The sequence below is a fragment of the Salmo salar genome, chromosome 07 (assembly GCF_965601325.2).
Source record: "Salmo salar chromosome 07, fSalSal1, whole genome shotgun sequence".
Taxonomy (NCBI): domain Eukaryota; kingdom Metazoa; phylum Chordata; class Actinopteri; order Salmoniformes; family Salmonidae; genus Salmo; species Salmo salar.
The window spans coordinates 29,797,282-29,809,401 of NC_138297.1; the positions used below are offsets into that span (position 1 = coordinate 29,797,282).

The following is a 12,120-nucleotide window of genomic DNA, read 5'->3' on the forward strand; positions in this document are numbered from 1 at the left end:
CAAGGGATATTGAAAGTTGTGTTTCTTCCATTTGCAAATAATCACACTAAATGTTGTCACCTTCTCACCAAGCTGCTTGGCGATGGTCTTGTAGCCCATTCCAGCCTTGTGTAGGTCTACAATCTTGTCCCTGACATCCTTGGAGAGCTCTTTGGTCTTGGCCATGGTGGAGAGTTTGGAATCTGATTGATTGATTGCTTCTGTGGACAGGTGTCTTTTTTTACAGGTAACAAGCTGCGGTTAGGAGCACTCCCTTTAACAGTGTGTTCCTAATCTCAGCTCGTTACCTGTATAAAAGACACCTGGGAGCCAGAAATCTTTCTGATTGAGAGAGGGTCAAATACTTATTTCCCTCATTAAAATGCAAATCAATTTCTAACATTTTTGACATGCGTTTTTCTGGATATTTTTGTTGTTATTCTGTCTCTCACTGTTCAAATAAACCTACCATTAAAATTATAGACTGATCCTTTCTTTGTCAGTGGGCAAACGTACAAAATCAGCAGGGGATCGAATACTTTTTTCACCCACTGTAGTCTTGTCTCTCTGACATTCTCAAATGTTTGAATTAGGTTGTTTTGGATTTGTAAAGCTTCACCATCATCAATATGAATTTTGTTTTTTATAGGTTCACACTTATGTAGTTTAGAAATTGTTATGAAATGTATTTGTTTGATTGTGTGTCACACACACAAACACATTCACATTCATTAAGAAATTATGACAAACAACAAGAATGGATTTTTAAATATTTTATTTTTTTCCCAATATCGGACCAGAAACAATCAAATTATTTTGTATTTTTTGTGAATTCCAAGATCTTTATCACTTTTTCAAACTGTGTTATACTTAAGACGTTTCAGAGAGGTTAAGTTTCCTTTTCTTTAAAAAATTGTACAATAAGTTGGTTGTTGCTTCTCTTTACCAGTAGAAAACAAGTAGTTGTTCCAGAATACAGAAAAATTGGATAAAGGAGGGAGGGGAAAGGGGGCATCCCTGACTAGTGCTAAACGAGATAAACAAAACCAGGTCAAACATGCTAGTTTTCCTCAGCTTAGTTGTCACATACACACAGACAGTGATAACCTCGAGAGAGACAAACATTTCATACTGAACAAAGAACACTGAACTTACATTTCAACCGCAACTCATTCTTTTTTTCACAGACAAAAACTTCCCCCTGCTTTCCTGTCTTTTCTCACCCAGTGAAATATATTTAGGTGTTGCCCTTTGGGCGTGTTACTGGACTATCTGACCAGGGCTTTGAGAAAGAGATACAGAAAGCAAACAGGAAGGGACACAGCATGTGTTTACGACGAGATGTTAGGAAACTGAATATTGGTGACGGCTTTTGGCCACTGTTGGTTAAAGCCGAGTAAACCCAAAGATGGCAAGCGATCATTTATTCATCGTCATCATCATCGTCATCATCATCGTCATCATCATCGTCGTCATCATCGTCATCATCTTCGTCGTCCTCATCTTCGTCATCATCATCGTCATCGTCATCGTCGTCGTCGTCATCATCATCGTCATCGTCGTCATCGTCATCATCGTCATCATCGTCATCATCATCATCTGGGTCGATCTTTCCAGACAGCACGTCCTCGATCCAGTCCTCAAGCTCATCAGCAGTGGGCATGTCCTCATCATCATCCATCTCCATCCACACACTATCAGCCTGAGTGGGAATACACAGTGAGAACACACACAAGATGGACACTAAATAGGCTAAAGGCAGATAGGCATTGAAGCTAACGAGAGGCTGAAAATAGACCAGCAACAATCCCCAGGGAGCAAGGAGGAAAAGGTACAGTAGAGCCTGATGAAACAGCATAATGAGATTACTGTACTAAAGACAGCAGAGAGCCCAGGAAGGATGAGAAGATCAGACTTACATCTTCTACATCCACGACACCGATCTGAGGAGAACCAAGGTCAATGCCGAATGTCTTCTCCCAGTAGGGCACAAGCTAAAGGAGAGAAGGAAATAAAGAGAAAAAAGCTAAGGAAATGCAGCATTTTGATAATTATTTTTCTGCTATGTTTCGTAGGTTTTGCCACAATAAATTATATTCTAATCTACCCCCTTCCCTAAAAATTCTACCCCCAATAATTTATTGACAGGTTTGAAACCCTACCAATCCTGTGACTCTCAATATCCAGTTCCTCCCTTGGCAATCCCACCCACAGTTACTGATTGACAGGCCAAACTATTAAGAATGTGGCCAGGATAACGCATGACAATGTGCAAAGGAAATCAAAATGGAAGGAATAATATTGTTTTATCCAATAAGGATTTGAATTAGAACTTTGCACTTTATTTTGTACAGTTATCTGGTAGGGAATTGGACAAAAATATAGATTATGTTCACATAAAAATAATATTGCAAACTAATTATTAATTTATTTGCCCAGAATCCACGATAGAAAAATACATATTTTGAACGGTTTGGGCAAGAGCAGGGGTCTCCAATATTTTCTTTCATAAGAGTTATTTCATACCCAATACATTTTTTGAGAGCTACTCATATTCCGTTATTGTGTACGGTCGTGGCCAAAAGTTTTGAGAATGACACAAATATTAATTTCCACAAAGTTTGCTGCTTCAGTGTCTTTAGATATCTTTGTCAGATGTTACTATGGAATACTGAAGTGTAATTTACAAGCATTTCATAAGTGTCAAAGGCTTTTATTGACAATTACATGAAGTTGATGCAAAGAGTCAACATTTGCAGTGTTGACCCTTCTTTTTCAAGATCTCTTCAATCTGCCCTGTCAATTAACTTCTGGGCCACATCCTGACTGATGGCAGCCCATTCTTGCATAATCAATGCTTGGAGTTTGTCCGAATTTGAGGGGTTTTTGATTGTCCACCCGCCTCTTGAGGATTGACCACAAGTTCTCAATGGGATTAAAGTCTGGAGAGTTTCCTGGCCATGGACCCAAAATATCAATGTTTTGTTCCCCGAGCCACTTAGTTATCACTTTTACCTTATGGCAAGGTGCTCCATCGTGCTGGAAAAGGCATTGGTCGTCACCAAACTGTTCCTGAATGGTTGGGAGAAGATGCTCTCGGAGGATGTGTTGGTACCATTCTTTATTCATGGCTGTGTTCTTAGGCAAAATTGTGAGTGAGCCCACTCCCTTGGCTGAGAAGCAACCCCACACATGAATGGTCTCAGGATGCTTTACTGTTGGCATGACACAGGACTGATGGTAGCGCTCACCTTGTCTTCTCCGTACAAATTTTTTTCCAGATGCCCCAAACAATCGGAAAGGGGATTCATCAGAGAAAATGACTTTACCCCAGTCCTCAGCAGTCCAATCCCTTTTGCAGAATATCAGTCTGTCCCTGATGTTTTTCCTGGAGAGAAGTGGCTTCTTTGCTGCCCTTCTTGACACCAGGCCATCCTCCAAAAATCTTTGCCTCACTGTGCGTGCAGATGCACTCACACCTGCCTGCTGCCATTCCTGAGCAAGCTCTGTACTGGTGGTGCCCCGATCCCGCAGCTGAATCAACTATAGGAGACGATCCTGGCGCTTGCTGGACTTTCTTGGGCGCCCTGAAGCCTTCTTCACAACAATTGAACCGCTCTCCTTGAAGTTCTTGATGATCCAATAATGGCGAGCTATATACTCAGAATATTGAAAAATGTGCTTTCGCCGAAAAGCTATTTTAAAATCTGACACAGTGATTGCATAAAGGAGTTCTGTATCTATAATTCTTAAAATAATTGTTATGTATTTTGTCAACGTTTAAGATGAGTATTTTTGTAGATTCATCTGAAGTTTTTGGTGGGAATACATTTTCTGAACATCACGCGCCAATGTAAAAGCTGTTTTTGGATATAAATATGAACTTGATTGAACAAAACATACATGTATTGTATAACATAATGTCCTAGGAGTGTCATCTGATGAAGATCATTTACATTCTACATTTTTAGTCATTTAGCAGACGCTCTTATCCAGAGCGACTTACAATAGTGAATGCATACATTTCATTTCATGCATTTAATTTTAAAAAAAATTGTACTGGCCCCCTGTGGGAATCAAACCCACAACCCTGGCGTTGCACACACCATGCTCTACCAACTGAGCCACAGGGAAACTTCATCAAAGGTTAGTGCTTCATTTAGCTGTGTTTTGGATTTTATTGACATATATGCTTGCTTGGAAAATGGCTGTGTGGTTATTTTGGTCTATGTACTCTCCTAACATAATCTAATGTTTTGCTTTCACTGTAAAGCCTTTTTGAAATCGGACAACGTGGTTGGATTCAGGAGAGGTTTATCTTTCAAATGGTGCAAAATAGTCGTATGTTTGAAAAATTGAAATTATTGGATTTTTGAGGTTTTTGTATTTTGCGCCATGCAATCCCATTGACTGATGGCTAGGGGGTCTGCAGCTACTCTGTTTACTCCATTGCTCAGGCACATATGCATCCGATTTATTCAGGTCTTACCAGGGGGAAATCGTCGGGGTCAATCCAGATGATGCTGAGGTCAGCGTTGTCAGTGTTCTCACGGGCCACCTCCTTTAGGATCTCCAGGAACTCATAACCATCTGGGAAAAGGTCAAAGGTCAGGTACTGCTGTTTTTTTTCAACCTTTCAAACAATTTTCGAGCAATCCTTTTATGACCTAAACTAACATGTAGCAGCCGTAGAATGGCGCCTGAAAAACAGAAGTTCCCACTTCCGTTTTTTTTTCAGCTTTACTTTCAACTAGTGCAATGTACATTACCAGGGTCATCCTCCTCAGCAAAGGCAACAATGTGCTCTCCATCTATGTCATCCTCCTGAAAGAAAGAAAGAAAGAAAGAAAGAAAGAAAGAAAGAAAGAAAGAAAGAAAGAAAGAAAGAAAGAAAGAAGAGAGAAGAAAGAAAGAAAGAAAGAAAGAAAGAAAGAAAGAAAGAGATGAGACTCTGGCCTACTGTACATCTCCATGAAAAGTAGGCTTACTGTATAGTTCCAGTTCAATAGTGAGTGAAGAAATCTCACCCAGGTCTCGTACATGCTGTGGGGCTCAAGCTTCCTCAGAGTGGGCCTGGAATGAGAATGACATCAGTTAATCAATCACATTTATTTATAAAGCCCTTTTTACATCAGTTTTCACAAAGTACTTTTACAGTAACCCGGCCTAGACCCTAAAGAGCAAAGGCAGAAGCAAGAGCACAGCGGGCAGGAAAAACAAGTAATGTAGTTTGAACCGCATTTTGTCTACATGTGTGAAGTAAATCACCTCATAACCTACCATAGGACTTCCGGCTTTGCATTGTAGGTCAGCTGTACTGTAGGGCCACACTCACCTGTCATGCTCCTCGATGTAGTCTACAAGCTCAGCCTCAGAGTAGGGCTGTCCTGGGATGGTCACTGGCTCCTCCATGAAGGGCTCATAGAAGTCAACCTCGTTCAGTTTCATCTTTAGCTTCTTGGCAATCTGGATGGGGACAAAGACCATCAGTTAGGCTGTAAATAATTTGTGTTTGAGTTACCTCACAGACAAAAGTTGTTTCTTGTAATGTAACTTAAATTGTAATGTAACTCCACTTAATTTATTGCGTTGACTTAACTTAAAACGTGAAGGCATTTTGGTAACTTATGTCTTCAATTTGAAAAAACAAAAAATGATACAGCATAAGAAGGGTCAGTTTGCAATGGGAACAATGACAATTTTCCAGAATGGAGTTTAGAATATAGCTGAATCTAATTCAGCCCTCTGTGGTTCCATACCTTGGCATCAAAGGTGGCAAAGAATTTGATGAAGGGGTGGAACTCCTCGGCAGCATCGTCATACTCAATGAAGTCTGTAAAAGAGAAAAATAACATTAACCTAATATGAGATTCCCCTTGACAGACTTGATAAGAGGAAATTGTCAGAATACAGCATCGAGTACCTGTATATGGTTCACAAATATACTGTAGGTGTTGTGACTAGCATCCCATTAGACTGATCCCAGATCTGTTTGTGACAATTGTGTGACAATGACCACAGGAGTTAGCATGACAGCACAAACAGTTCTGGTACCAGGCTAGCTTTCCATATCTAAGCAACTTTAGTCATGATTTCTCGGGTCTTTCCTGCAGAGTTGATTGGCTGTACTTACGAGGGGATTTCTCACTCTTGAAGTAGCCGACCAGCTTGATGTCCTCATCAATGTTGTGGAAGCCCTTGAGCTCACGCTCATTATCAATGATCTCCACTGGGTCCTCAATCACCTGCAGAGTGGAAGAGACATGGGGAGAGAGAGAGAAGAGAGGTAAAGGAAGAGGGAGAGAAGAGGTGGAAAGAGAAAATTTATGTGAGGAGCAGATTAGAAGAGATCTGACACTGACAAGGCATATAGTATTAGGCAATCATTGCTGTCTTTGCCTTCTTTGACAAATTAAACTCTTTTTCAAACAATATTTCTAAGTATTGATATTATTATGAAATTACATTAGTAAATAGATTGTAACAATACCTCATATTCAGCATTGTAATTACAATTTTGGGTTTACACAGAGTAAGAGCACTTTACAAAATGACTGCAACCAAAATAAAGTAAAGTGACGACAACCAAATAACTATATAATGTTATTATAGTTACTCACATCATAGAGAAACTCCACCAGGGTGTCAGCAGCCAGCTCACCATCGTACTCAATTATCTCATTATCGACAAAGATATAGATGCTCTCCACCTCATCCAGACCTGGGGTATAAGAGAAGGACAGGTTAGATACTTTCTTTAGGGGCAAGGAACTAAGAAAGGGATGGGGGCTCGGAGAGGAATGGGGCAGGTTAGAAACTCTGGGTAGGGGCTAGGTGTTAGTGGACAGGTTAGGAAACTCTACTTAGGGGCTAGGGTTTAGCGGACAGGTAAGGAACTCTGGTTAGGGGCTGAAGTTTAGAGGGGACAGGTAAGGATTTCTAGCTAGGAGGTCAGAAATAGGGGCTAGTGAAGCGATCGGGCAAGTTAGTTGCTAACTGCAAGCCATTCTTCTTGCAGAGGATTTTTTTCATTGGATTTTGAATATGGGCTTCAAACCACACTTGGCCTTAATAAAATAGAGTGCAAAAATTCTGAGTAAACCTGCAATGTGGTTAAGGACGTTATCTGTGATTGAATTAATTCCATCCAGACAATGTTGTTTATTGCCTGAACCAAGTTCTTCCCCAGTAGGCTTTACCATTTACAGTTGCATGACTCATACTATAAGTATGTCAAAAAGGAGACTTTGACCTCGCTTGTAAAACAATGTATTTTTTTATACACAGTATAATCATCATGTGAATGCCTCCCTCTTGAAGTAGAATGCTTTTATTGTTTTATTGCATACCGGTGACTGACCCTCTTCGACTTTTATTCGCCCAGGGCCGTGACAGTATGAGAAAAGGAAAATATTTATATGACAAAGAGACATAGGTTGTGTAGAGAAGCAGCAAGTTAGTTAGAAACGTAACGTTAGAGCCTTAGATCTCTGCTAGGGATGTTTTTAGACTACTACAGCTCTCTGGTGGCTGAATAATGTCCTGTGGGTGATACTGAGGTGTTTACTGTATGTGTCTGGTCTCTAGGGCCCTGAGTATTTCCTAACCACGTATCATGAACATCATTTTTCATGACTATAGCTATGGCCCTCAACTAGGGCCAAGAACATTCCTTGTCAGGAAAAACTCAAGGCCCATATAATATGTTCCGTATTAAAGTTTAAGCTGCAAATATACGTTAAAACATTGACAGTATTTTGGGTCCCAAGTTACTGTAAATGCCATGCCTGTCTTTACTTCAGTCTATTCCAACAGGAGTGATACCACTCCTCAGGCAGAAGAGGGCAGGAAAGATCAGGATTCCATGCGAAGTCAGACCGAAGAGCTGGCATTTTAATGATGATGAAAAGGGGTCAAGAGATGAGTGCGGTCTTACCCAGCTTCTTGGCAACAGAGAGGTCCTTCTTCTCATCCACAAGGCCGAATCCAATGTCTTCATCGTCGAGGTCATCCAGAACCTGGGCTGCAAGCTGCAGAGAAGAGAGAGAAAGAAAGAAAGAAAGAAAGAGAGAGTAAGAGTTGGAGCAGTATCAGGGCCCACCTCCTAACGTCTGTTTATTGCTCCATTTCAAATAGATCACTAGCCCTGTTTGCGCACTGAACGATCCTGAATAGATCGGATAGTTATTAGCAATATCTTAGTAGCTCAACCTTGCCCTCTGATAGGCAAAGTGGAATCTTCGCCATATTGCTTATGCCTATCATATCTTTTCAGATCTACACAAGTGCCTATAGGGACATGGGGTTGATTTAGAACTGTGTAGATATGTGTGTGAGCCAACACAACCCCCCCCCCCCCCCCCCCAACCCGCCTGTTCAGCTTGAAAGAGGTTCCTATTGGCTAAACTTATACCTGTAGTCTATGTTTAACGCTGTGCCGTCCCTCACTTAAGAATGAGGTGCTCAGCACTCCAGTCCAGCCCGAGACACATATGACCACACTGCACTCCGCTTGCCTGAATGAAAAATATATTTCCCACATACTCTGTGTAAGGACCCCCACTCCCACCCCCCATCCATGGTATTTCTTCCTACTTTCAAGGCCTTAAAAGCAACAGCTTTAGAGCACTGCCTTGCACTTTCTAAATCTGTGTGAAACTGGACCCATTGACGGACAGCTAGCCTGGCCAATGAGAGGGCAGAGTAATGAAAAGGGGGGGCAGTGGTATGGGACATACTGTGAGTGTGTCGACGGGAAAAGACGTGGTCACGACAGGTGCAGTGGGCAGCGGAAAGGAAAAGGGCTCAGGCTATGGGAAAGTAAACTCACATACTGTGTGGTTATTGCCTACATACGCAAACTCATTAACACACACTCGCAAACACACACACTTGCACACACACGCATGCACGCACATTTTGTTCTCTTCTTATCCGCTAGACGCCACCAATCTATGGCAATATGTGAAACATTTCATCAGTAGAAAAAACATTGTACTCTTTCATTGCAGAATATGTATAATTTAAAAACAGCCAATATCCATCCATAAAAAATGTTTTGTTAATATGTTCAGCTCAGATAACACCAACTCAGGGAAACGGTCAGCTGGGCAATATTTACACCCTTTCGAGCAAGATCATGGTTCGGCCCAAGCCTCTACTCCACCTCAGCCAAACCAGCCTCCCACAGCAACCCTGAATTTGGCAGCAAGATGGCTGCTAAACCAAGATGGCCACTATCATGTGGCTTTGGTTTACAGTAAAGCCAATGATACAAGTTCTGCTCTCGTGTCAAGCAACACCTTGCGGCCAGCATCTCTGTTTTGCCAACATTTGTTAAAGGATTGGGTGAGTGGGTGGGTGGATGGATGGATGGATGGATGGATGGATGAACAAACAAATGAAAGAACGAATGAATGAAGGGATGAAGGGGTTAGACCAGCTATAACCCATTTAATTTGTTTTGCTTATTTCGTTCTCAGCTGTGGTGAGTATAGGACATCTTTACTTGCGACATTACATTCATTACTGCAGTCCATTTTTGCACAATCATAGTCTGCCTCCCAAATGGCAACCTATTCCCTATATTGTGCACTACTTTTGACCTGGGCCCTACGCCTCTGGTAAAATGTAGAGCAATAATTAGAGAATAGGGTGCCATTTGAGACACACACACAGTCACAGAGCATTGAAAGAAAGCTGCTGAGGGGTTGCTGTAGGGCGGCAGCTTTCTAGAGGGGTGTTTTGAGGGCCTGAACATACCTGGTACGTCAGGGCGGCTGGACTGGTGAGTAACTGTAGAGAGAAGTCTTGCTTTAGCACAGGACATTCACATATAGGCTGCGATTCAATCAAAGGTGCATCCTTGACAAGCACACTGCACTTGACTTTAAAGGTAATTTACCCTTGAGCCGCAGAATTACCGGGAATGCGATCTCCACGATGTCTGGAAGTTGCCTTTAGAAGCAATGTGTTTTTGATTGAATCCCGGCCATAGTAATTCACCTTCAGAGACTATTACAAGACTATATCAAGACCGTCATTCAACGGGACTGTAAAAAAATGACCTTAAACAAAGCATAGCACAGAGTGTATGTGTCCCAATATCCAGACTAACATATTGTGCCTAGTCACAATATTACTTTTAATAGTGTGATCTAATCTGGATACTAATCCACTACTATGCTTGTCAATTTTATTACGTCGTCATTCATTTTTGTATGTTAGTATGTTAGTTGCACCCCCTTTTGCCGTCAGAATAGCCTCATTTCGTCAAGGCATGGACTCTACAAGGTGTCGAAAGCGTTCCACAGGGATGCTGTCCCATGATGACTTCATAGCTTCCAACAATTGGGTCAAGTTGGCTGGATGTCCTTTGGGTGTTGGACCATTCTTGATACACACGGGAAACTGTTGAGCATGAAAACCCAGCAGTGTTGCAGTTCTTGACACACTCAAACCGGAGGGCCTGGCACATACTACCATACCCCGTTCAAAGGCACTTACATCTTGCTCATTCACCGTCTGAATGGCACACCCTCTGAATGGCACACCCTCTGAAAGGCTTAAAAATAATTCTTTAATCTGTCTCCTCCCCTTCATCTACCCTGATTGAAGTGGATTTAACAAGTGACATCAATAAGGGATAATAGCTTTCACATGGATTCAACTAGTCAATCTATGTCATGGAAAGAGCAAGTGTCCCTAATGTTTTGTACGCTCAGTGTATATTAGGACATTTGGTCATGACATAACAGGACGATGTATAGATTGCAGAATACTTCCACCATACAGGACAGTCAATAGAACACAGATATGCTGACAGGTCAAGACGCAGAGTAAAGAATAATCCAACTTCTACAGACAACAGATTCGGAATAAGAGCAACTGCTCTTTCAACAACATACTGAAAGATTATAGTTCAGGGCCCGTATTCACAAAGTATTTGCCCTCCTAAGGACAAAGTGCACTTTTGATTGGTGGCGTTTTAAAAAAGGAATTACTTTTTATAAAATGTTTAGTCTCTTATCCCTTGTAACTTTAAATGCAACAAATTGCTTAAAACCGCTTCAGGATTGACCCATTTTTTTCCATTTTCGCCTAAAATGACATAGCCAAATCTAACTGCCTGTAGCTCAGGACCTGAAGCAAAGATATGCATATTCTTGATACCATTTGAAAGGAAACACTTTGAAGTTTGTGGAAATGTTAAATTAATGTAGAAGAATATATCACATTAGATCTTGTAAAAAATAATCCAAAGCAAAAAACATGCATTTTTTTGTATTTTTTTGTACCATCATCTTTGAAATGCAAGAGAGAGGCCATAATGTATTATTCCAGTCCAGGCGCAATTTAGATTTTGGCCACTAGATGGCAGCAGTGTATGTGCAAAGTTTTAGACTGATCCAATGAACAATTTTACTTCTGTTCAAAAATGTTGTATCAAGACTGCCCAAATGTGCCTAATTGGTTTATTAATATATTTTGTGCACTCTCCTCAAACAATAGCATGGTATTCTTTCACAATAATAGCTTCTGTAAATTGGACAATGCAGTTAGATTAACAAGAATTTAAGCTTTCTGCCAATATCAGATATGTCTATGTCCTGGGAAATGTTCTTGTTACTTACAACCTCATGCTAATCACATTAGCCTACGTTAGCTCAACCGTCCCACGGGGGACCCACCGATCCTGTAGAGGTAAAGTAGATCAGTTCTCATAAACTCATGAATCTTGAAAAAAGTCCCATCCCCCACCGTTCTGCCACTGCGAACGTGCCAGTGCATTGCGTCCTAGTAGCATGCATGAGCTACCCACTGGCTCACAGCAGTGAGTTTGAAATAAATACCGCCAGTAGTAAGTTACTTTGGAGTTGCTAGCATGTGTGGACTCACAGTGAGGGAAAGGGGCAACTGCAGTTCTACTGCTTGTCAGTAGCAGGACAAATTTAAATCAAGTGAAGACTAGCTTGTATTGACAGCATAGCCGTGCTAACTAGCTGATTTGTCTAGCCCACATTAGCGATGATTAGCTGATATAGCCCACTCCAGTAGTGGTTCAAGATACACTACATGACCAAAAGCATGTGGACACCTGCTCATCACACATCAAATTTCAAAATTATGGGCATTAATATG

General features: G+C 41.2%; 1 protein-coding gene across 2 annotated transcripts in view; it reads right to left on the bottom strand.

Moving 5' to 3' along the window:
* Positions 1-737: 737 nt before the first annotated feature.
* The window catches only part of casq1b (calsequestrin 1b), a 37,667-nt gene continuing 26,284 nt past the window's right edge, over positions 738-12,120 (bottom strand). Inside the window, exons 2-12 of one of the 2 annotated variants that reach the window (NM_001139682.1) lie at positions 9,742-9,774; positions 7,916-8,009; positions 6,600-6,700; positions 6,113-6,224; positions 5,739-5,812; positions 5,315-5,445; positions 5,007-5,052; positions 4,749-4,803; positions 4,469-4,569; positions 1,899-1,973; positions 738-1,681 (exon numbers count right to left, since the gene is read on the bottom strand). In NM_001139682.1, coding sequence (NP_001133154.1) covers positions 1,403-1,681; positions 1,899-1,973; positions 4,469-4,569; positions 4,749-4,803; positions 5,007-5,052; positions 5,315-5,445; positions 5,739-5,812; positions 6,113-6,224; positions 6,600-6,700; positions 7,916-8,009; positions 9,742-9,774 — 1,101 coding nt within the window. In that variant the 3' untranslated portion in view covers positions 738-1,402. The remainder of the gene's footprint in view (positions 1,682-1,898; positions 1,974-4,468; positions 4,570-4,748; positions 4,804-5,006; positions 5,053-5,314; positions 5,446-5,738; positions 5,813-6,112; positions 6,225-6,599; positions 6,701-7,915; positions 8,010-9,741; positions 9,775-12,120) is intronic. The other variant, XM_082977180.1, reaches the window with a different exon arrangement.